This window comes from Coenobita brevimanus, chromosome 49 (genome assembly GCF_032717465.1).
Source record: "Coenobita brevimanus isolate Jiangsu-jjx chromosome 49, ASM3271746v2, whole genome shotgun sequence".
Classification (NCBI taxonomy): domain Eukaryota; kingdom Metazoa; phylum Arthropoda; class Malacostraca; order Decapoda; family Coenobitidae; genus Coenobita; species Coenobita brevimanus.
The window spans coordinates 1,344,915-1,368,195 of record NC_137002.1 but is presented as its reverse complement, the minus strand read 5'-3'; the positions used below and the strand labels follow the sequence as shown (position 1 = coordinate 1,368,195).

At 40.5% G+C, this 23,281-nt stretch overlaps 1 protein-coding gene across 1 annotated transcript in view; it reads left to right on the top strand.

The window, feature by feature from the left end:
* The window catches only part of LOC145399445 (uncharacterized), a 72,944-nt gene that overhangs the window by 41,458 nt on the left and 8,205 nt on the right, over positions 1-23,281 (top strand). The window contains exons 20-26 of the mRNA XM_080272060.1: positions 867-1,043; positions 4,554-4,805; positions 5,335-5,544; positions 6,562-6,825; positions 12,464-12,616; positions 13,961-14,137; positions 21,105-21,233. Of these exons, the coding sequence (XP_080128186.1) occupies positions 867-1,043; positions 4,554-4,805; positions 5,335-5,544; positions 6,562-6,825; positions 12,464-12,616; positions 13,961-14,137; positions 21,105-21,233 (1,362 nt within the window). The remainder of the gene's footprint in view (positions 1-866; positions 1,044-4,553; positions 4,806-5,334; positions 5,545-6,561; positions 6,826-12,463; positions 12,617-13,960; positions 14,138-21,104; positions 21,234-23,281) is intronic.

The window sequence follows — 23,281 nt, the reverse complement described above, 5'->3', positions numbered from 1 at the left end:
CTCTTTGGTTGAATCTGCTATGATGAGAAATTTGTTGAGAATTTTGGCTGAATATTTTGCCATTTAGCCCAGTGGCAAGTACTGATTTCAAATATGCTCAGTGTTTTCTCTGTAACACCTTTTAGAGAAAACAAAAGCTGTAAAGCTGTAAGTTTACAGGAATATAGCTGTGGTCCCTCTAATTATCTGAAAGGAATATGGTTACATTTGAGCTTAGAGCTAGCCAGTTATTGAGACAGTTGTAAACTGTACCCATGGCAAAGCTTCCTTATTATGGCCACACAATAAAAAAAACAGGTAACTGAATAAATAAATAGGTAACCAATTATTATTATTGTTATCATCATCATCCAGACCTTTCCCACCCTAGGGCAGGATGAGGAGTAGCAATGTCCAGACAGCCCAAATTTGCCCAGTCCAGCGGGCCATGCATCCATTCACTCATCATTCAAGCCCCCAGAATCCTGGCTGTATTGGATATGCCAAAAACTTTCACCATGTTCTGTAGCTTCACTTAAACGTATCCAATTGAGTCAATCCGGATGTTGTCACGTTAAAAAGAGGTGCCAAATTGCTGATCATGCACATCTCCTCACAACATTCATCCAGGCGGCTCGATCTCTTGTTAGTTCCCTAGCCTCACTGACTTACAAACCGCTCTTTCTCACACACTCATCCACCATATCGCTCTACCTTCGCCTTGGCCTACCTCGCCTCCTCCCTCCTTCAAATTCATTAACACGCGCACACACACACACACACACACACACACACACACACACACACACACACACACACACACACACACACACACACACACACACACACACACCATCCATTCATAACCCTATTTAATGTCTTTGCAGAAAATGTCATACAAAAATGAAGTAGAGAAGCTAATGGTGCAGCTGGAGGAACAAGCACATGCACAGAAGGAGAAGGAGGTGGTGGCACAGAAGTATGAACTGGCAAAGAAAAAGCTGACTGAGACAATATCAGCACTGAATGATATGGAGACCACTAATAAACAGTATGAAAAGCAGGTGAGTAGAGTGGTGGTGGTGGTGTTGTGACCTCAGACTCATCTGGATGTGAACTTTGTGGACTGCAGGCTAACATTACCCTTCCTCGATCTGCTATCTTCCTTTTGGGAATATGGTTGCATTTATATTGGCATATGCTCCACAGGCAGGCCTGGATGTGGTAGAGAAGGATAGATTTTGCGATGATCTAATATGTGTAGTAAGTGGTATGGGGGATGATGAGATTGTAGTTTTGGGAGGGGACTTGAATGGTCATGCAGGTGAGGCAGCTCAAGGATATGAAGGAGTACATGGGCAATGTGCATATGGTACAAGAAATGGGGAAGGGGAAAGGACATTCGAGTTTGGCGAGGCAGTGAACATGATTGTGTGCAACACACATTTTAGGAAGAGAGAGAGTAGGATGATTACATATGAGTCTGCAGGAGACAGCAGCCAGATAGACTATTTCCTGGTTAGGAGGGCTGATAGGAGGTTAGCGAGGGATGTTAAAGTTATAGGGAGCGAGGACTGTGCGCAGCAACACAAGTTATTGATATGTGACGGGGTGCTTAAGGAGTGGGTGATGAAAATGAGGGTTTATGCACCTAGGAGGAAAATATGGAAGCCGAAAGACCAAGCAGTAAGGGATACCTTCTATAACAAGATGAGGAGAGTGGTGGCTGAACAGGGAGATGTTGACAGAAGTGTTAATGAACAGTACAGAGCCATCAAGAGCAATCTCTTGAGAGTAACTGATTCAGTATGTGGATGGACAAGAGGCCCAGCAAGATATTAAGTAACATGGGTGGTGGGATGAGGGTGTAAAAGCTGCAGTTAAGGGGAAAAGAAGACTTTTCCTGTAATGGAAGAAGGGTGGTAACAAAGTGTAGGGCTAGAAAAGAGGTTTACAGGGCGAAGTCTGAGTGACAGGGATGTTTACTCGATAACCTAAGTCATGTGGAAAGGAAGAATATGATATTTAAGGTGGCAAGTCAGTTGAAGAGGGAGAATAGGAATGTCGTAGTGAGCAGTGTGTAAAGAATGATGAAGGAAGGGTAGTGGTGAACAATGGGCATATTAAAGACGCATGGAGAGAGCATTATAACCGGTTGTTGAATGAGGACTTTGACTGGGACAGGGAAGGTTTGGAGCCAGCAGATCCAGTGTTTGGCCCTTGGACTTTGATTGACGCCGCTACTGTGAGTGGGGCAATAGGCAGGATGCAAGTGGAGAGGCAGCTGGTGTGGCTAGATTGACTGCTGAAATGTTGAAAGCCTCAGGAGATATAGGAGTGAGGTTAGTCACTGACCTGATAAATACGATTATATATGTGTTGACCCAGATGATTGGCTGAAGAGTGTAATTGTAAGTGTGTAAAGGGGAAGGGTGATGCCCAGGAAAAAGGAAATTATAAAGCCATAAAGCTTTTAGACCAGATATTGAAGGTAATGGAGAGAGTTCTAGAAGGTATGATTAATGAAAGATTGAATACTGATGAGATGAAGTTTGGGTTTATGCTAGGCAAAGGGACCACCGATGTCATATTCATTGTACGACAGCTTCAGGAAAAATACATAGGAAAGAAAGGGGAACTGTACTTTTGTTGATTTGGAGAAGGCCTTTGACAGAGTCCCTAGAGAGGTGGTGAAGTGGGCATTGAGAAAGCTTGGGATTGAGGAGTGGCTGGTTAGGGTGGTTATGGCCAGGTATGTGGGTGCGGCAACCCAGGTAAGGGTGAATGGAGATTTGAGATGAGTTTTCCATGAATGTTGGTGTGCACCAGGGATCAGTTTTGAGCCTCTTGTTGTTTATCATGGTACTTGAAGTCCTCTTACATGACTTCAAAAATGGACTCCTGTGGTAGATGTTGTATGCTGATGTGGTATTGACTGCAGAGAATGAAAGGGAGGTGGAAGAAAAATTCAGGAAGTGGAGAGATGGTATGGGGCACAAGGGCATGAGAGTGAATGCAGATAAAACAAAAATGATGGTATCTAGGGCTGGTGCTGGTACTGTCAAAGTAGAGGGAGAGTGGCCATGTACATTTGCCACAAGTGCGTGGGAAGTAATTCCATCTTGCGCAGTGTTTGTGATAAGTGGATGCATAAGAGATGTAGTGGTATTAGAGGTAGACTGTGAGTTAATGCTGATTTCATGTGTGCTGTGTGTCGTGGAGAGTGGGTGGAGATTGTCAGGCACGAAAGGGTTGAACTTGCTGATGAGTCTCTTGAGTGTGTGGACGAGTTTTGTTACTTGAGAGACGTGTTATGTGCTGGAGGTGGGACTGGAGTTACCTCTGTGGCTAGAATGAGGAGTGGTTTGTAAGAAATTCAGGGAGCTGCTGCCTCTCCTGGCATTGAGAGGGCTCTCCTTCCATACTAAGGGATCTTTGTATGCAGCATGTGTATGGAACGTAATGCTGTATGGTAATGAGACCTGGGCAGTAAAGGAAGAGGGTGTTCACAGGTTCAGACATTCAAAAATGACAATGATTTGGTGGATGTGCAGTGTGTCCCTGAGTGTGAGGCCTGGGGGGCTAAGTTTACGGTGGAAAGAGTTGAGGGGTAGGATGGAACAGGAGCAAATTGGTGTTGTGATGAGGAGAAGTAGAATGAGATGGGTTGGGCAGTGTGGAGAGGATGGGGGATGATGATTATGTGCAGAAAGTGAGAAGTGTTAATGTTAGGGGTAGGGTTGCTAGGGTTATACCATAAAAGACCAGGGATGAGGTCATTGAGGGTAACCTCTGGGATAAGGGACTGAATAGGGAAGCTGCCAGAGATCAAGCAGCATGGAGAGCGGCCATTAGGTGACAAGCATGTTGGAGCCTTCAAAAACAAAGGAAAAATGAACAGATTAAGGGACACAGGTATATACAGTACATGGCAGTTTTCTAAACACTGAGGACTTAAAAACTAAAGAGGATGTTGTAAGAAGACTGTTTATAGTGAGGACCACCTGTAATCTACAGCAAAGGAGGATATCAGTGCAGTATTTCAGACCTCCCCCTCCCCTCACCTTTTTTTTTGGGGGGGGGGGGGGTAGTCTGGTTTATATTTTCATTTCCATGGAGTTCTGTAGCCTAGCCTGGGACCCATATGCCATACCATGAAGTAGGCAAAGTGGGGTTATTTTTATTTTATATTTTTCGTTCATCATCGTCATCATCTTTTATTTATTCTTTATTCATCATTCTAATATTGTGAATATTAGTTAGATCAATAAACATGTTAGTGTGATTGCTGCTGAGGTTTCCATTTTTGCCAGCAAAGATTTGTTTTCTAAGTAGCTTTGAAGAGTTCATACCACCTCTTCCATAGCAATTTATTCTGCATGTGTGACCTCAATAGCCTGATGTTTGTTATTGAAAACATAGCCACTGCCAAAAGGATATAAACAGCTTTCAAGAGAATAGTAAGATATTATATGCAAAGTATATTGATGAGGAAAAGATGTTTCAAAGGTTTCTGTGCCACCTGCAATAAAATAAATAAGTAGATAAATTCTGATGTTACTCATACCCCACAGGTAACCAAGTACAAAGAACACGTGAGCAAATTAGAGGCCAGTGTGCAGAAGGAACGTACCAAGCAAGAGGAGGCCACAAACAGACTGGCTGAAATTGATGGGAGATACCAACCCCTGAAGGAGAAGCTGAAGGAGTCTGAGAACACTATTAAGAGGCTGGGAGGAGAAAAGAGGTCACTGGAGGTACAGCTTATTCATGCTGAGGCCAAGCTTAAAGAGATGAAGAAGCAGCATGAGAGAGAGAGTCTTGGGGTAAGTGAGGAGGACATGGGGATGGTAGATATGTTTAGATGGTCACTGTGTATGTATCAGATTTAGAGATGTTTATATAATGCCAGTAGTTAGGTATTATCAATGTAACTGTTTTTTGTCATAAGAGTTAGGAGATGTAGAACAAGGCTCTTATTACTTTCAGAACAAGTTAGTGGGAAAAGAAAGCTCATTTTTCCTTCCCTGCCAAATAGGTCATTTCCAATAAAACATTCACAGGACCCTGAATTATCTTGCAGAGGTGTGGTATTATAAATTTTGAATAGAATAGGAAACTGAAAAGGAGGGTGTATGTGAGTGAGGTCGAGGGATGGAGACAAGTTGAGATGGAGGAATGAGGTAAGGAGGTATATGATTGAGAGGGGTGTAAGCTGGAGAAAGGGCAGCCTGTTGGCAGAGGACAAGGTGACATGGAAGTGGTTTGTTTGTGTCGACCCCTCACAGGATGAAGGTTTTTGGTGATTATTTGTACCAGTATAGATAGATATGGATAATAAGTGTACCACGGCAGGGAGCTGAAGTGTCAGCGTCCACATCACGGGGGCTAAGATCGCGGTTGGTATCAAATGTCAAGGGTGTTGACATTGTTGTGAGCCGAGCCTCAGCGTCGTCCAACGAGAGCTTCGACACGGATGATTCCCAGCGACCCCTCATCCCAAAGACCCGCCAGACCAGGGCCACACGGGGAAGGGGCATGCGACGGGCAGCTTCTGTTGAGACGGTAAGTGTTCTGGTAGTGTTAACCTTTTCATTGTATTGTCTTATTCTCTATTTACTCTGTTGTCGTATTTTCCTTTACCTTTGTCTTGTTTTCCTTTTACTGAGTTTTCCATTGGGTTCACATTTCAGGTAATCATTGGATTACTACTACTGCTGCTACTGCCACTACTACCACTATATCTATTATTATTGTTATTATTATTATTATTATTATTGTTGTTGTTTTTGTTGTTGGTAGGTCATGGTGCGCACCATGCACTCACTCAGTGTAAAGCTGCTTTGTTTGTCTTCCCTTTCCTTCCTTCCATCCTTCCTCTTCAGTGTTTCTTTCCTTCATTCTTTCCACTTCCTTCTGCCTGTTGGTGACTTTACACTCACTCCTCTTTCTTTCTTTTCTTCATTCTTTCCCCTTCCTTCTGCCAGTGGGTGACTCTACTCAGAGTGACAAGCCAAATTGTTTCCTGTACACCAGGAAACCATTTACTATGCTGGGTGGTAACCATATAACCAAAGTATGGCTCATGGTGGTTTAGTGAGTATCGGTAATTAAGGTACTTAATCAGATTTAGGTGGTGCAGGTTTATATCGAAGAGGCAGATGGGGTTTATTGCACACGTAATGCCACTCAGGGATGAGTGAGGTTGGTCACTCCCATATTAAATGTCAGGAGACCAACTTGCCTAGCCCCAGGCTCTTACACTTCTCATGGGGCAACGTTGGATTGGATGATGGATGGACTGATGAATATTAAATCAATATACAGTATGCAGTTAGACTTCTACCGGAGTGTATTACTTTTTATTTGATGGAAATAGGTAACTCTCAGCCTGTATACTGTGTTGTAATTGCTTGCAATTTAATGAGCTGTAGTTAGGATGTAGGTGTGAGTTGCTTTGTTTACTAGTTGGTCTACCTTCCACTTTGACTGCAGTTGGCCATCAGTCATCAGGGTGTTAGGGATCCTTGTTATGTTAGAGTAACTGTGCTATGATTCATCCTTCCTTAAATTTCATCACAGGTTGCCCGGAAGGCACCAACAGAGCGGGGTCCCACCAAACAGCAGAGCGAGAGTTCCATCCAAAACAGTCGGTCACTAAGGTCAAAGACGGTGTCGGCAAACACTAAGATGTTGCCACCACCCTCTCCGCTTCCAGCCTCAGAACCCAGAGAACCTAGCCCCACCCCTGAAACATCCCTGGGCCGTTCTGTGCCCAGGGATATGCTGTTCAAGTGTGAGGATGAAGACGAGCTCTTCAGCAACAAGTACCTCCTTGATATGAAGGTGGGAGCCTCCCTTCACAGTATATCTGTCTGTGTGTGTCCAGGTACTTTAAGCATCCATGTTGCCCAGCCCTCTTCCATCAGGCAGTTCTCCCTCCAGTTGGCATCCTCTCATTCATATATCTCTACTCCATCCCTTTCCCTCAGTGGTGGTCTCTCTTCTCCACCTCACTCACATACAGTATCCTAGTCAGTAGTCAGTCTCTAATCCTCCATCTTCTTCACATGACCAAACCTTCTTAGGATACTTTGGACAGTGGGAGGGCCAGTTCATTGACATTGGAGGCTTTCTAGCATGTTAGCAATTTATTTTCCATTTTTCACCATAATGTTCTCATGTATGTTGTTTTTGTCATCCTGATATTGTCACAGATTCCATAGGTTAACACACAATGGGTTATTAATATGCCATATGCAGGAATAAGCAGGTTAGAAACAGATGTTAGGGAGCCTTCTTAATGGGCAAGAAGATGACCCACTATTTTATAGTTATGTCAGTTTGTAAGTAGTGGTAAGATTCTTAGGTAGTGTCAGTGAACAAAGCAAGGAGAGTTTGGTTGCAGAAATGCATGTCATACTCTCTAGATACAATGCTGATGCTCTGTAGTTTGGTGAATGAAGAAAAGCCCTGAAGTGATTTGATGTGAACAGAATGCAGTAAGATAAGAGTTGCAAGGAGAGTTTCAGATTGTGAGGTAATTGGGAATGTTTGAAGTGGAAGGTTTTCAGCAATATGGCAGGAAAATTGAACTTTATATTGGTGAGGGAATTGGAATATCAAAAAAGAAAACATTGAGAGCATACAGTAAATGTAAGGACAGAGTTGCCTGGAAATTTCTGTCTGAGGAGTCTCTTAGAAAAGGCTAGGCATTAATAGAATAGACAGACGACATCAGAAATGTAAAACTGGCAGCAAGCCATATATTACTGTACTCAGAGTGTAAAGCTAATACACTTTCAAGCAGTTGCAGTGAAGTATTGTGGATACCGGTGTGGTTATAGCTGAATCAGAGGCTGGGATTTTATTTCACGTATTATATTTCACATCAGAAGCTGGGATTTTATTTCACGTATTATATTTCACATCAGAGGCTGGGATTTTATTTCACTTATTATATTTTACATCACTTATTATATTTCTCTTCAGAAGTACAAAAACAAAACAGAAGCTACTGATGAAAAAGATATAAAAAAATGGTTTTGGCAGTACTATATGGCAAAGTATGCTGTTGGACTAAGTTACTATGCAGCCAGATCTGGAGATTTTTTGTTATCATTTCACTCAAATTGTCGCTCTCATCTTAAATGTCGGGGCCAACTGCCTAGCCCCAGGCTCCTACGCTCCTCTTGGGGCAATATAGGATTGGATGATGGATGGATGGATTCACTCAAATTGCACCATGTGGTTGTGTGTGGTTCTTGTGTGTGACTGAGCATGTGCTTGTGTGTGTGTGTGTGTGTGTGTGTGTGTGTGTGTGTGTGCTTTTGCACATGTGTGCATACATTATGCAAGTTATGTGTCTCTGTATGTGTATTTATGCATGCATATATATTTTTGTTTTAATGTGTGTGTATGTGTGTGTGATTGCCTTTGTGCATTTGTGCATACTTGTACAAATATGTGTCCTTGTGTGTGTGTGTGTGTGTGTGTGTGTGTGTGTGTGTGAGAGAGAGAGAGAGAGAGAGAGAGTGAGACAAGGTTCATCATCACAGGGTGTACTACACCCACCCTACCCCACCACCCACCACATCATAACCCATCCTTCCCACTTATTTTATACTCCGTGTAATTAAATTTCTCGGAGAAAATATATCTTTTGAGTGCCCTTATTCATAGTGTGTATCATTTACAGTATAATGCCATCATGTTTTTACAATCCTTATGGGGCAACACAGGATTAAATGATAAATGAATGAATGCCATCACGTAATACCACGTGGCTTGTGCTGTCATCTTCTTTATTAGGTACTCCAGAATGTCAAAAGGCCTTCCCAGTCTTGTAATTGCAATTCCTAAATCCAGACTGAATTTTGTCATTGTGATGGGTCTTCAGAATTTGTGTAATCACCTTTTGAAAATTTCCCTTTTGTCATTTGTCATAAGTTCAAAGATTCATCAATAAAATTATTCTTCATAATTGTGGAAATATTACTGCAGTTTTTGAAACTTGAAAGAACTAGCTGAGAATGAAAGTTTTCAGATGACTTCAAGCACCTCACGAGGCAGAGGAAGAAAGGTAGGCCCAACATCCATGTAGTTCCAGAATGCTTTGCTTGTTATCGCACAAGATCTGCTTGTGTAGCTGATATGCCTCATAGTGTTTATGTCTTTCTTAGTGATCTTTTATAAAAACTTTCTGAAATTTCTGCAAGAAATTATTTGGTGAATGCTAAGACAAATGATGCTGGTAATGCTGCTTTTGCTTCTAGTGTGGTAGCAGAAATGTTAACTGTCTTTGGCTGTAGGATTGGGTTTAGTAGCTGATTTTATATACTGTACAGTTATATATATATGAGAGCTGTGTCCCAGGTGATTTGTTGCAAAGTGTGATGGTTAAAGTTGACAGTCTTTGTCCGGGTAACTGAAGGAGCCTAAACTTTAAAGTTGGGTAATAAAAGTTTTTGAAAGTTTTGGGTAGATGACTAGGGACAGTGGTTGGTACAGTAATGAGATGTAGTTTGGTTTCATTTCTAACACTTGGACCTCTGATGCTGTATATATTGTTAGGCTGCTCAAGGATAAGTTCTTGGATTAAAAAAAGAGCTTTATAGTACTGTATGTTGATTATGTTAACCTGGAGAAAGCTTCTGATTGGTTACCTGTGAAACGATGATACAGCGGACATTGAGGAATTTGGGTGTTGAGTTTTGTGAGGCACTTCAGCAGGGATATTACTACAAACATGTTTTGTTTTAGGTTTTACTTGCCAATACTGTCTTCATCTTATATTTACTTTAATCCTAATTTCCTCCTTAAAGTTGGGAGGATTGAGGATCAAGGAGAAAGCACAGAAATATGAGTACGAGAACCATCAGACAACATGAGTGGTGAAGTGAGCTGCACATCATTCAGACCTTTGAAATCCTGGCTTCACTTTCTCACTTCACAAAGAAAGTTTAGTAAAAAGAGAGAAGCAAATTAAGAATCCATTCATTTTGAAATGCTTAGGCATAATGCATGTAAAATACGAGGTCGTAAACAGTGGAAAAGGAACAGACTTAGGCAGACAGCTAGTCAGATGCAGGTTTGACCAGTTACATAGATGAATAAGTACAAAAGTATGAGTTGCAGGAGCTTCAGACCCTTTGATTAATGCCTTTAGTGTGGTGTGGTGTGTGGGTGGGTGATACTGTGGTGGTATGGTATGGGTGGGTGATCCTGTGGTGGTTTGGTGTGAGAGGGTGATATGGTTTGTTTTGTTGTGGTGTGTGTGGTTTTGGTAAAGTCTCTTGGAATGAAACAGCTCATGTCCAAAAATCATTTATTAGAGATGGTTGGACAGGGCTGCTGCTAGAGGTGCGTTAACTTTAGACTGGCAATTTAAGTCCTGCATTCAAGAGTTGGACATCAAAGGGATGAGAGTGTGTGGTGGGTATTCCTCTGATAGTTATTTCATTATTTTGTCATTAATGAATTACAGTAATCATGATTTCATTCACTGTTGAATTACTTTGAAAGCAGAAATAAGTGCTTTTCTACTTATAACCTTTCAGACACGAAGCATTCATATCGGCATCACCTGAAGTTGTTGCACACACTGCATTTTGCCTGCATGCTTCTTACATTTTACATAAGGACTACCAGTGTCTGTTGCTACATTAAAACTGATCATTTAGTAGTGAATGCTATTGTATGTTCTGCCATGAAGTTCGATGCTAAAAAGTTTTCTTGTATCCTGTAGTATCTGTATTTTTTTTTTTTTTTTTTTTTTTTTTTAAATAGAGAAAATATACTTAAATGACTGAGCTCTGTTACATACATAAATGTCTATATTCATTTCTCTAGCTTGGATGTTTACATTATGTTTATAATTTGCTTTCTGTTGGTGTCATCCAGGTGTTGAGTTTGCCTTGTACAATCAGTAAAAAAGTATCAGTGCGTACATCACATGAAGCATTCTGATGCCACATGCTCTGTTGCTAAGTCCTAGATGATTCAACAACACACCAGTAAATTTGGTTTCATAAAGACGCCATGTACGGTACCATATATCATTTTCTGAACATTTTTCATTCAGTACTGTACTGGTTTATGCTCATTCAGATAATAATAGATTAGTCACCACTGACCTCTACTAATCATTTAGCATATTGTTGGACCATTCTTGTACAGTACTTTTTTGATCGACTTCATATACACATGCAGCCTGTAGATGGTATGCTTTAGTGATGCGAGTGCACTTTGTTTACTCTCCTTATTTAAAAAAAGAAAAAAAAAGAATCACCTCTTGTGTTTGTGTCCTTTCAGCTTTGAAAAAAATTGCATAGATCTTAATCAAATCTAGTGTGAATATCATAAAATTTCAGGTTTTAGTCTTGAAGTGGATTATAGGACTTAATAGACCTGAAACATTCTGCCTTTCTTTATTTATAATTCTTAATTTGGGGGGTTTAAGATACTTCTCAACTGAATGAAATGATTAGGCAGTAGCTTAAAAAAGAAAATAAAATTTTATTTGTTCACAGTATGGTAATTCATTGGTTTTCCGTACTTTGGACCTGCTTAATGTTGCATCTGAAACTGCTGCTCATGTAGGCCAGTAATTTAAAGAGTTCATAATGCCCGCCATGTCTCAAAAACAACCTAGCTACCATCACACAAGCCTGAATTAGACTTCTAGTATTTGTCAGGACAGGTAGTTTGACATCTGTTCCCTTGTACTCTACTGTAGTTATATGTGATTGTGGATGGTAAAATCTGTTTAAAAAACTAGTAAGTTAGCACAATGGTGGATTTCAGTTATTCAGATTCCCTTCTTATGCAGGTGTATGTAAAGCACATCTGTAAGGAGGGAAAAGATGCAGGTAGTTAAGCTTGTATCCAGGATTCCAGAGACTTGGAAAACATTTGAATGATTGTGTAGCCCATTACAGTGTATGTTGTGGATTAGTTTTCCCAGCTTCTCTTTCTCTCTGGGGCATACCTCATCCCATCCCTAGGTGGGAAAAAATGGTCAGGATGGAATGAGGATGATGATGGTTGATGAATGATTTGTACTGTATGTACGTGATGTAGATGAATGGGAAGGTGTGAAATGTGTAGTTAAATTTGACAGTGCATGGGTGGCATAAAGAGGGAATTTCTGTGTTGATAATAATGAATAGTAGAACAGAATGAATGATTTATGTATGTATCAAGTCAAGATCCCCCCCTCCCTCTCTCTCTCTCTCATTTTAAATGTCACTTATCCTTCCTGATCTTCCTCACCTAAGGATGGAGTAATGTAGAATCCAGAAAGCAAGGACAGAAGATACAATAGAAGGAGAGTTAAATAACATGCCCTGTGAAATGGGCCAGACATTCATTCACTCACCATTAAAGCCCCCTGAATCCTTTTGCCACAATCCACTTTGAAATATTGGGTGATTAGATTAGTTGCATGTTTAAGATAAAAGATACTAACTGTGGTGGTTTTCAGGTTGGTCGTTGTAGCACCTTGGGTGTGGAGCAATGGAAAAGGCTGTCCGAGCTTCAGCGCCGCAACTCCCTGTACCCACCACACATGCGCTCAGCATATCCGGCTGAGCTGCAGTTCAACTCACTTGAAGACTTTGAGGACGACAAACTGAGGGTCAGTATCGTGTGTACTGTAGTTATATGTAGCATGTGGTATACCTCATTATAAGTCTTTTATTTGTAAATGTTTGCATCTGTATCCAGACACCTTTATTCCAGAGAGGGCCATAAGCAAATTGCTGGCTCTCTGAAAGCACTGTTAAGATATAGGGAAGTAAACATGGAAGTAAAAAAGCTGCTGCATGATAGTATTGTGATACCAACTGTAACATATGGAAGTGAAGCTTGGACCTTGTTGGTGGGACACAAGTCAAGAGTGAGAGCAGTGGAAATGAGTTATCCGAGAGGAGCCTGTGCAGTTGCATGTAGTTACAGACTGACAAATGAGGAAGTGAAAGAGCATTGTGGATGTGGATGTGATAAAAGTTAGGAGAAATACACTGAGGTGGTTTGGTCATGTGGAGAGGATGGGGAGCAAGAGACTACTGAGGATAGTGTATGTGAGTGAGGTGGAGTGGGGAAGAGGGAGGGGGAGGCCGAGGATGAGATAGAGGGATGGAATGGAGAGGAACATGAGTGAGGGGTGTGTGAGCTGGGGGAAGGGCAGTGAAATGGCAGGGGACAGGGCAGCATGGAGGCAGTGTGTGTGTGGCCCCCCCTTATGGGATTGAGGCATCTGGCAGTGGATAGATAGGTATGCTCCTAGGTGGACATCACAACTGTCTAGACTTTTTCAGCACCTGTCTCACATTAAGTGAGACATACTTACGTTCATGATTGAGGAATTAAAAACACTAATTTCTGACCGCAAAGCAAATTCAAAATAAATCATGAGGAACCTCAAGTGAACAAATCACGTTTACTCCTTGATTGTGGGTGGCTTCCTAGTTTATTCATTCTGCTGCTGGATATTATTTAACTTGGGGAAGGCATCTGGTATCATAATGGGCTTATTAAGGCACTGTCCAACCTCCCCATTTCAAAAAGTCCATCTTAAGCTGAGGAAGGTCGTCAGATTTTCGTAGAAAAATAAAAACAGAACAGGATACAAAGTAACATCACCAGCTTATTAATGAGGTATTATTAAGTGAAACATAATGAGGCAGCTTCAAGTGAAATTGCTTAAATGGGGACATAATGAAGCAACTGTTAAGTGAAATTGCCTAAGCAGGGACATACTGTTGCACCTTTCAGTTAAACAACTGATTGGGGACATAATGAAGCAGCTTTAAGTGAAAGAGTGTAAAAGGAGACAGTGAAGTAGACTTAGGTAAAACAGCTTTAACAGGAGCATAATGAGAAAGATTGAAGTGAAACAGCTGTAAATGGGGACATAATGAGGCAGATGAAACTGAAACAGCTTTAAACATAGACTAATTAATAACTTTCCAACATGCAGGAAGGGTGTGCAGTGGAGGACCGACAGTTGATAGATTTAACCCAGGCTGCAGAGAGCCTGGCCTTAGACTCTCCTGCATTTAACCTACGCAAAAGGAAGTCTCCCTCCATTTCATCCGCTGGGTCTGGGCTCTCCCTTGAGTCCTCTGGGGGTAGCAAGAGACCCAAGAGATTGTCGGTAAGAGAGATTCTAGTCTGTAATTTCTTACACCGGTTTTACCCTTTTCCATCCCTCTTTCTTCTTTTCCCTCCATATACTCTTCCCTTTTCTTTCTCCCCCTTTCTCCTTTCCTCTTCATTCCCATTTTCTTTCGACTTCTTCCCTCCCTATCTCCTTCTCATCTACCTTCCCTTCTGCCCTGCTCTTCCCCATCTTCCTTCCTTTCTCTGCCGCTTCCTTCCTCCTCCTTTCTTCCTCTTTTATCCTTCTTCCCCCATTTCTCTTTCCCTTTCCTTCTCCCCCTCCCTCCCTTCCTTCTGTTTTCTCATCTCCTGTCCTTTCTTCTCTCACCATCTCATTAGGTCTAAGTTTTTATTTACAAAGATATAGCTGCAGTACCAGTTGTTGTACCAGGTAACTGTTGTATCATTGTGTGTTTTTATACAATTATGGATAATGTGGTTTATATTTTTATGCTTGGTAAATGCCATTATAGTATTCATCTTGTATTTTGATTGTGGCTAAATTCATGGTTATGTTGTTTTTGTCAACATATTAATTTTTGCAGGTTTTCTTGAAAGTTTGGTGGCCATTTTGATCCCTTTATTTGCAGTATGTCCTTTAAGTCCTTGTCCTCTCAAATGCATTATTTTGTTACATGTATGGTAATATTATTGTAGTGTAGAGGGATTCTACACATGCAGATATTTACATTGATAATGAGCATGTGAAATGAAATTAACCCAAGGCTGCACATTATTATACTCTTTCCACTTTAACTTGTCCTAAAATTACAATATGTCCAACTTGTTTGCCAGGCTGTAGCAAGAAATTAACATTAGAATGGTCGTAATCATGAAGTGCCAGAGAAATATAGGACCAAACAGTTGTCTTATTCTGCTATTGAGCCACAACACAAGCCACAAAAGGAGCCAGATCTCCTTCAAGTTAAGGTGGAATTAATTTTTAGAAAACTCCCAGTAAAGTCAATCCAGAATTTGATACTGTAGGCTTGTAGAATATTATATGCATGTGCCATACTCTTGCCATACACCTTGTCATTTCCTCTTTCTGCAGTAAGTAGTTATTGTTTATTAAATAAGGGAACAACTTCATGTACTAGCTAGTAGTTATGTTTGATAACCAAGGCATTAGCAATAAAGAATTGCTTGAAAGCAGTTTTGTAAGATAGGCTAGATTCTACCACACTACATAACACATCTTTACAAACCATTCCTTATAGCAAGTTTAGTTATTTACCCTATTCTTCATAAGAAAGATGATATGATATGTGTAATCAGTTAGCTCACTGAAGAAAAAACATGAAGCTGGTCTGGATGTAACCACTTACATGGCTGGTATGGCTCATCAAGCTATGCATGATTTAGTTCCCCCACTTCTGTATTTACAGGCAGACTTCAGGTTTCAGACAATATCTTCATTTAAGAAACTTTATTCAATAAAATCTTAGTTACCAGTACAGTATTTAGATTCCATATTATGTAAAAGAAAGGTGGGGGGTTCCATCCTGTTGAATATAAACAAATAGCACTGCCACATTGCTCAGAACTTTAAGCCTGCATGTAAATATGGAAGTGGTGGGACTGTGCCAAGGATAAATATGAAAACAAGTATATTGGTTAGTGTTGATATCTTGAAGACATAAATGATGCAGGTGGTGGTATTAAAGCTACCACCATGGGAAGAATTAAGTGGTTGGAAGAAGTATAGGGAACCTTTGCCTCTTGACATTTAAAGGGACTTCCCTCCACTTAATACCTTTATAATGAGAACTTTCATCTGAACAGTGTAAATTTGTCTGATGATGGTAGAAATGAAATAGAGTAAGACCTCCTTAAGTCACACTTCTACAAGTCAGAAACTCCTGTAACCCCTAAATGGCTGCCGGTGCAAACGATGTTTCACCAAAGCATTGCCGGCGGTATCGATGCAGCGTGACCCGTAAAAAACTGCGAACAATTTTGGGAAGGGAATGAAGGTCTGGGAGATTTTGACACAGACCTACTCTAGCCTCCAAACCATTCAGCTGGTCAGTACATCTCGTGAATCAGTCATGAGTGGATGTCCATCTTTTGCACCCCTCAAGTGTCAGTGTAATTAAGAATAAGAAAGCCAAGAAAAGAAAGAAAGTTCTTTACCAGGCAGTGACTGTTTATCAGTGTTTACTTTTGACCTGGGAAGGGAGAGGAGAGTGATGAGCATCCCTCAAGCTCCCTCATTCTCCCCACTCTATAACCCCCAGCCCTTCAACGTAAAAGGTAAGTTGTTTTTGTCCATTACTCATTTTATTTGCATCATTATTTCTTTTACTGTACTGTTTTCCTCTTGTTTTTATTGTATTGGCAGGAAAAATATTCATATTCCCTGTTTATCGTACTTACAACCTCACCATCCCCATACCTCTCCTTCACCAGCCCCCTTAGATTTTTTTTTTTTTTTTTTTTTTTTTTTTAAATACTGCTAGGGTTGTTCTTACACAGCTTCACCCATCATCATTCTCCTGTCATTCCTAAACCATCATGAGTATTAAAAAACAAAACTTAAAGGAATAAACATCGATCTATCTATCTATTTCCAGACGCCATAATCCCTTAGGGGGTGGCCATTTGACTTTGAGTTATTTGTTTTACGGGGAGGGGCATTAGCCCTTCACCAACCCACTTGTTGACACGTAGGGAGCATGTATGGTTTGGTTATATGGTTACCACCCAGCATTGTAAATGTTTTCTTGGCTTACAGGAAACCATTTGGCTTGTCACACAGTGTAAAGCCACCTGTAAAGGAAAGAAAAAGCAATAAGAAGTGACAGGAAAGATGAGAGAAATAGGAAGAGAGGAAGGCAGGCACAGAAAAAGAATGATAAAGGCTAAGGAAGACGTAGGCAGCACTACATCAAGTGAGTGGATGATGGTTGCCACCACCTACCACTTGTTATAAACATAAAAAAAAAAAAAGAGAGGGAAAACATTTAAAATTATATTTTTTATTATAAGTACTACTCCTCACCCTGCCCTAAGGCAGTTAAGGAGGTCTGGATGGTGATGATGATGATGATTATAAATACATATACAGTATTATGTACTGAATTTGTTCATTTTACGTATTTCTTGTTTTGCACAAGCACTTCAGCAACATCTGAGTTGTTCTCGTGGTGAATATACGGATGTAAAACCTTCCCTTCCCTTCATACCAATTTCCTTGTGGCAGGTTGTATTAAATTTTAGCCCCTTAAATGGTTAGAGTCAAAAAATACCATCTCTTGCCTCTATTTGGACACAAACTAAACCACCTCCCATATTATTCACTGATTTTGTTTGTAATACACATATCTAGTCATTTCAAGCCATTTCAGCACTTCATTCTGGGGGTGAAAATATGGATATTTCTTAGCACGATGTTTTTTTTAACTACTCTGCTTAGTTTTCTCCAGAATGTATGCACTCATTTAGCAAAAATTTTTCCACTTCATTGCGAAACACAAAAGAAAGCATATAGTGAGTTGATAAGAAACAGGAGCATGGAGGAAGTTGAGAGACAGGAGAGAGAGTTATATGTAGAGGGGAAGAGAGAGGTGAAAAGATTAATAAGGGAGAGAAGAGTGGATGAGGAATTTGGAAGGACTTTGAGTGTATAGTGGAGGGAAAGAAAATGTTCTAGAAAGAGGTAAAGAGAGTTAGACAGGGTGACAAAGACATTAGTCGGGGAGTGATAGATAAAAATGGTAGATTGCTAGTGGAGATGGGAGAAAAAGTGAACAGGTGGAGAAAACACTTCAAGGAATTTTTGAACAAAGAGAATGAAAGTAACGTGAGTATAAGTGCCTGGGGAATGGCTGGGAGAAGGAGGAATGTGAGAGGAGTGGAAGAAATCAGTAGGATGGATGTTGGGGAAGCAATGAAGAAAGTCAAAATGGGGAAAAAAAACAGGAATTGATGGAGTGTGTGGTGAAATGCTGAAGTATGGGAGAGAGGTAGTAGTAGAATGGATATGGAAGATGTGGAGATTGGCCTGGGAGGAAGGTAGAGTCCTGGAGGATTGGATGTCAAGTATAATTATTCCCCTGTACAAAGGAAAAGGGGAAAAAGAAGTGTTAATCATAGGGCCATTTGTCTACTTAGTGTAATAGGAAAGGTATATATTAGGAAACTTATTAACATAGGTAGAGAAATAACAGAGGAATTAGTTGGAGAAGAACTGGGAGGTTTTAGGAAAGGAAGAGGTTTTGTAGATCAGATATTCATTCTCAGGTCTATAGTGGAAAAGTGCCTAGAGAAGAGAAAGAAGTTGTGTCTGGCCTTTTTGGATTTGGAGAAAGCATATGACAGGGTGGATAGACAAGGAATGTGGAAAGTATTAAGAATGTATGGAGGAGATGGGAAGTTGTTGAATGCCGTGAAGAGTATGTGTGAGGGTGCTAAAGCCGCAGTGCATGTGGACAGTGAACTAAGTGAATTTTCCTATTTGAAGGTTGGATTGAAACAGGAATGTGTCATGTTTCCATGGTTGTTCAGTCTGTATATGGATTGGGTTTTAAATGAGGTACAAGGTAGGGCAATGGATGTTGGAGTGGCCCTAAGGAGAGAGGGCAGTGTTTGGAAAAGTATTGTTGTTTGCAGATGATCATGTATTGTTAAGTGAAGATGAAAGGAAACTGCAAGGCCAGGTGAATGAGCGTGGGAGAATGTGTAAGAAACGGAATCTAAAGGTAAGTGTAGGGAAGACTAAAGTTATTGTCTTCAAGAGAAATGAAGTCAGTGAATGTAAAGTGAGGTTGGATGGTGAGGAAATGGAAAATTTGGGTGCATTTAAGTGTAATTGGGTTGTATGATGAGTAAGGATGGAAGATTGGAGGGTGAAGTGCTTGAAAGGGTACATCAAGGAAGGAAGGTTGCTGGTTCTTTGAAAGCAGTGATAAGAAACAGGGAAGTGAACATGGAAGTGAAAAAGTTGCTGCATGGCAGTATTGTGATACCAACTGTAACATATGGAAGTGAAGCTTGGACCTTGCTGGAGGGACGCAAGTCAAGTCTGAGAGCAGTGGAAATGCGTTATTTGAGAGGAGCATGTGGAGTCACATGGAGAGACAGACTGACAAATGAAGAATGTAGCGTGGATGTGGATGTGATAGAAAGCATTAGGAGAAATACATTGAGGTGGTTTGGCCATGTGGAGAGGATGGAGAGTGAGAAACTGATGAGGAGAATGTATGTGAGGGAGGGAGGGGCTTAGGAGGGATGGAGTAGAGAGGTATATGAGAGAGGAGGGTGTGAGCTGGGAACAGGCCAGTGAAATGGTGGGGGACAGGGCGACATGGAGGCTATTTGTTTGTGGCCATCTCTTACGGGATTAATTCATCTGGCAATAGATAGATAGATAGATAGACTTTGTGAAACACAGGATGGATCTAGGAAGCTAAAAAAAAATTGCATTGGCAGGTGCACCAGACATTTCTCTTCAGTTTGGTAAGGAGGGGGGGAGGGGGGGATGATTCTCGAAACTTGAAAAATGGTGCCTGGGTCAGCCCGTGAACCCCAATGGTTTCTGGACCCACAGCCACTGGGGTTAAGTCAGACACAGTTTTGGCCTGTACTGTATATTCTGGTCATATTTTCTTAGTTGTGCAGTATGTAACCATTCTGGAAGGAAAAATATAAATTTTCCTGAAATAGCCACTTTGGTATCCCCTAAGGATGAGGTGGTCACAGGTCAGATTTGCAGGTGAGTTATACATGCTTAAGCCTCAGTTAGGTCAACTTAAGGGGGTCTTACTGTATGAAGGATGTTATATTGGGTGGAGTGAATGGAAATTATTGTGATCCCTTCAATGAAGGATCTTCCCAAAGCTGAATAAAATAATCTGGTGGTAGTGAGGAAAAAATAAAAAGGTATTAATAGACATCATCTTATCTCAAGGGTTCATTATTGAGGTTTATACACTGTAGATGTGTTGTGTGGCCAGTAGGTGTCATGTGAATAGAGATGAACACAGTGAAAAGGGAATAGTTGTTTGAATGTATAATGCATCAGGGGAGAATAAACTGCTAAGTGCATATTTAAGAGGTAAACTAAATATATGTGGATAGTATGAGTGAGGTCTTGAGCAAGATGTTTTGGATGTGGAGAGATTAGGTGATTATTGTATTGTGAAATATTTAATTAAGAAGAATGGAGAATTTTTTTTTCTTTTCCAAACATTTATTCAATAAGGTTCATAATTCATGGACAATTAGATGCAAGTACTGTTTACCTAGCATTTATTTGGAGAGGTCTTAGCTAAATCTATTAGAGAAATGAAATTATACTTGAAGGGTGGTAACCATATAACCCCCTGCCGCACTTAAGTACTTTCCCCTATATGGAACAGTTCTGTGGTGCACGCAGGGAGATCACCGGTGGGACTTTGTGCTGTGTACTGATGTAGTGCATTAGCTCCATTGCCCTCAGTCAGAGTTTAGATATGTGGCAGACTAGTTAGTTAAAGTGCTCCATCCAGATGTGGCCTATTGGGATCTACTTTCAAGGGATGATTAGAGTTTATTCCTCATGTGATGCTGCTCAGGGATGACCAACGGGCCTCTCATCTTTAGTGACTGAACTGAATAGCCTAGTCCTGGGCCTCTATACTCCTTATGAGGCAGTACTGGATTGGATGAAAATGGATGAAAAACCATATAATGAATTGGAGGCTAATGGTCTTGTGAGATAAGGTGCTTCAGGTGGTATTGGGTGACAAGGGTTTATATTCAAGAGAGATAGATGGTATTTACAGTATTGTTACATAATGCCACTCAGTGACAAGCAAGCACAGTACAGTAGTCTCTTGCCTTAAATATCAGGGCTAAGTAGATTTGTCCTGGTCCTCTGTGCACCTGATGGAGTAATAAAGAACTGGATGGTAGCCAGATAGATAGATAGATTAAAAAAAAAAAGGTGGACAAACTAAGTTTAGGTTGTTCCACCACAGACGTCATACTCTCGGCCCGGCCCGCCCACACCTGGCCGCCGGAGCCTGGGTCCAGCAGAGAAGGAAAACAGGCGGGAGTCCATTCTTTCTGACATCACTCTGGCCAGCTGGGCAAACAGGAGCAGAAAGGTAGTGCAAGGATGGGCAGAGGCATTGTTAAATCATTTGACTGGTACAGTATGTTCAGCACATGTACATCACATGTCATTTACCAGGATGGCAGATTTTTACCACAGTAATCCCTGCAATATGGTGATGTTTTTGTTGATTTATTCTTACTATCTGTAGATTCAGTAACTCAGCTTGGTAGAGATGTTAACTGCTGTTGGAGCAAGATACCTTCACATGGCAGCACCAATTTAACTGAGCAACTAGAATGTCTACTTATACACACGTCCCTCACCTCCCTCCCAATCCCCTTAAAGGAGGATGATGGTGGACTGCAGGAGGACATTCTCAGCCTGTAGTCCACCAAGTTCTTATTCAAATGAGTCTGATCAGAACAAAAACAGCAACAAAGACATAACCATTTTATAGAAGGATCTTTCTGAATTATCTAGAGATGGGGGGGGGGGGAGTCACCAGATTCAGGGGGTTAATATGTGATAAAGCAGCACAGGCTACAGTATCCTGTATTAGTGAATGGAATGTCATTTACACTTACGTGAGGTGGGTATGATGGTGCCACACTTGTACAGTATAGCAGGAAGAGCAGCCCACAGATGCAGCCATTGGTTACTTTGTGATTCCTGTACTGAATTTTGGTTTATTCTCACATATGAAGTAGCTTTTTTTTTATTTTTTTTTTAATTTTTTTTTTTTTATAAATATGGAGCACAAAATTGTAGTTACTGACCTTTAATTATGTAGCATTGTAGCAAAGTACTATTGGACTGCCATTTACAAAATTAGTAAAGTTTGTAATTATTTTACTTTATATTGTTTCTAACAAAATTTGTAGTGTATAAAGAAGTAATTTCTAATCACACTTTGTGTAGACAGAGTACATGTGTCCCTTGCTTTCTAAATGTAGCGACTATCATTTGATTTTTTGTAAGAAATTGTAATGGTAGTAATGTATTGCAGATACCGTGGTGGCATGGTTCATAGAGGTCTGGGGTCAGAGGGGAACATACACTATACTCAGTTTTTTTTAATGAGGTAAAGATGTACTTGACAAGTTGGTGATGACTGGCTGAATGCAACATGTCCGAATAACATTTACTAACCCAGATTTCCCTCTTCAGATATATGTTGTCAATTAATAATGCTAATGAGTAAAGAGATTATGAAGTAATGTTGCATTCAGCTAATTATCACCATGTGTCTTCGCCTCAATAAAAAAAAATGACTATAAATATTCAGGGTTCATATGCAAGAGGTGGCTGGAAGTTTTTCTCTAATCTTAATGCTGGCTGTGATTGACGGTGGTTTTTTTTTTTTAGTTTAACTTCAGTAGCCATTAGAAATCCCAGGGAGCGGGGTGGCTCAGTGGTAGAGCACCGGACTTGAGACCAAAGGGTTGAGAGTTCGCACCTCACCTGGGTAGCTGCCTTGCTGGGAGAGGTAGCGCTCTCCTGTCACTTAGCGGGGCTGTGTGATCTATCAAGGTCTAGCTCCAGGAATTCATTCACTTAGAAATCCTTCCCAGCATGGCCTGAGTAGAGTAAAAATTGCATCACTGGATTGATGGTGTTAAATGCCTTATCATGGAACCTCAATAACGATTTCATATATATATATATATATATAGATAGATAAATAGATAGATGATAGATAGATAGATAGATATATACAGTATATATTATATATATATATATATATATATATATATATATATATATATATATATATATGTATATGTATATATATATATATATATATATATATATATATATATATATATATTACACAAAAAAACACACTATGTTTTTAAAAAAATTAAGGATTGTCTGCAGTTTAAATGATAAGAAGTACAGATATGGTAGCCTAGCCTCAAACTGTCCTACACCCACAAAGATGTAATAAAGGATTGACTGTTACCCTTTATGTTTTCTGTATGTTACAGGGGAGATCACCATGCATCACATATGAGGCCTCTAATAGCATAGTGTACTGAATGCCACATGTTGAAAACGGGGAAAAACGCAGTTAAAGCTGTGTAACTTTCAAAATGC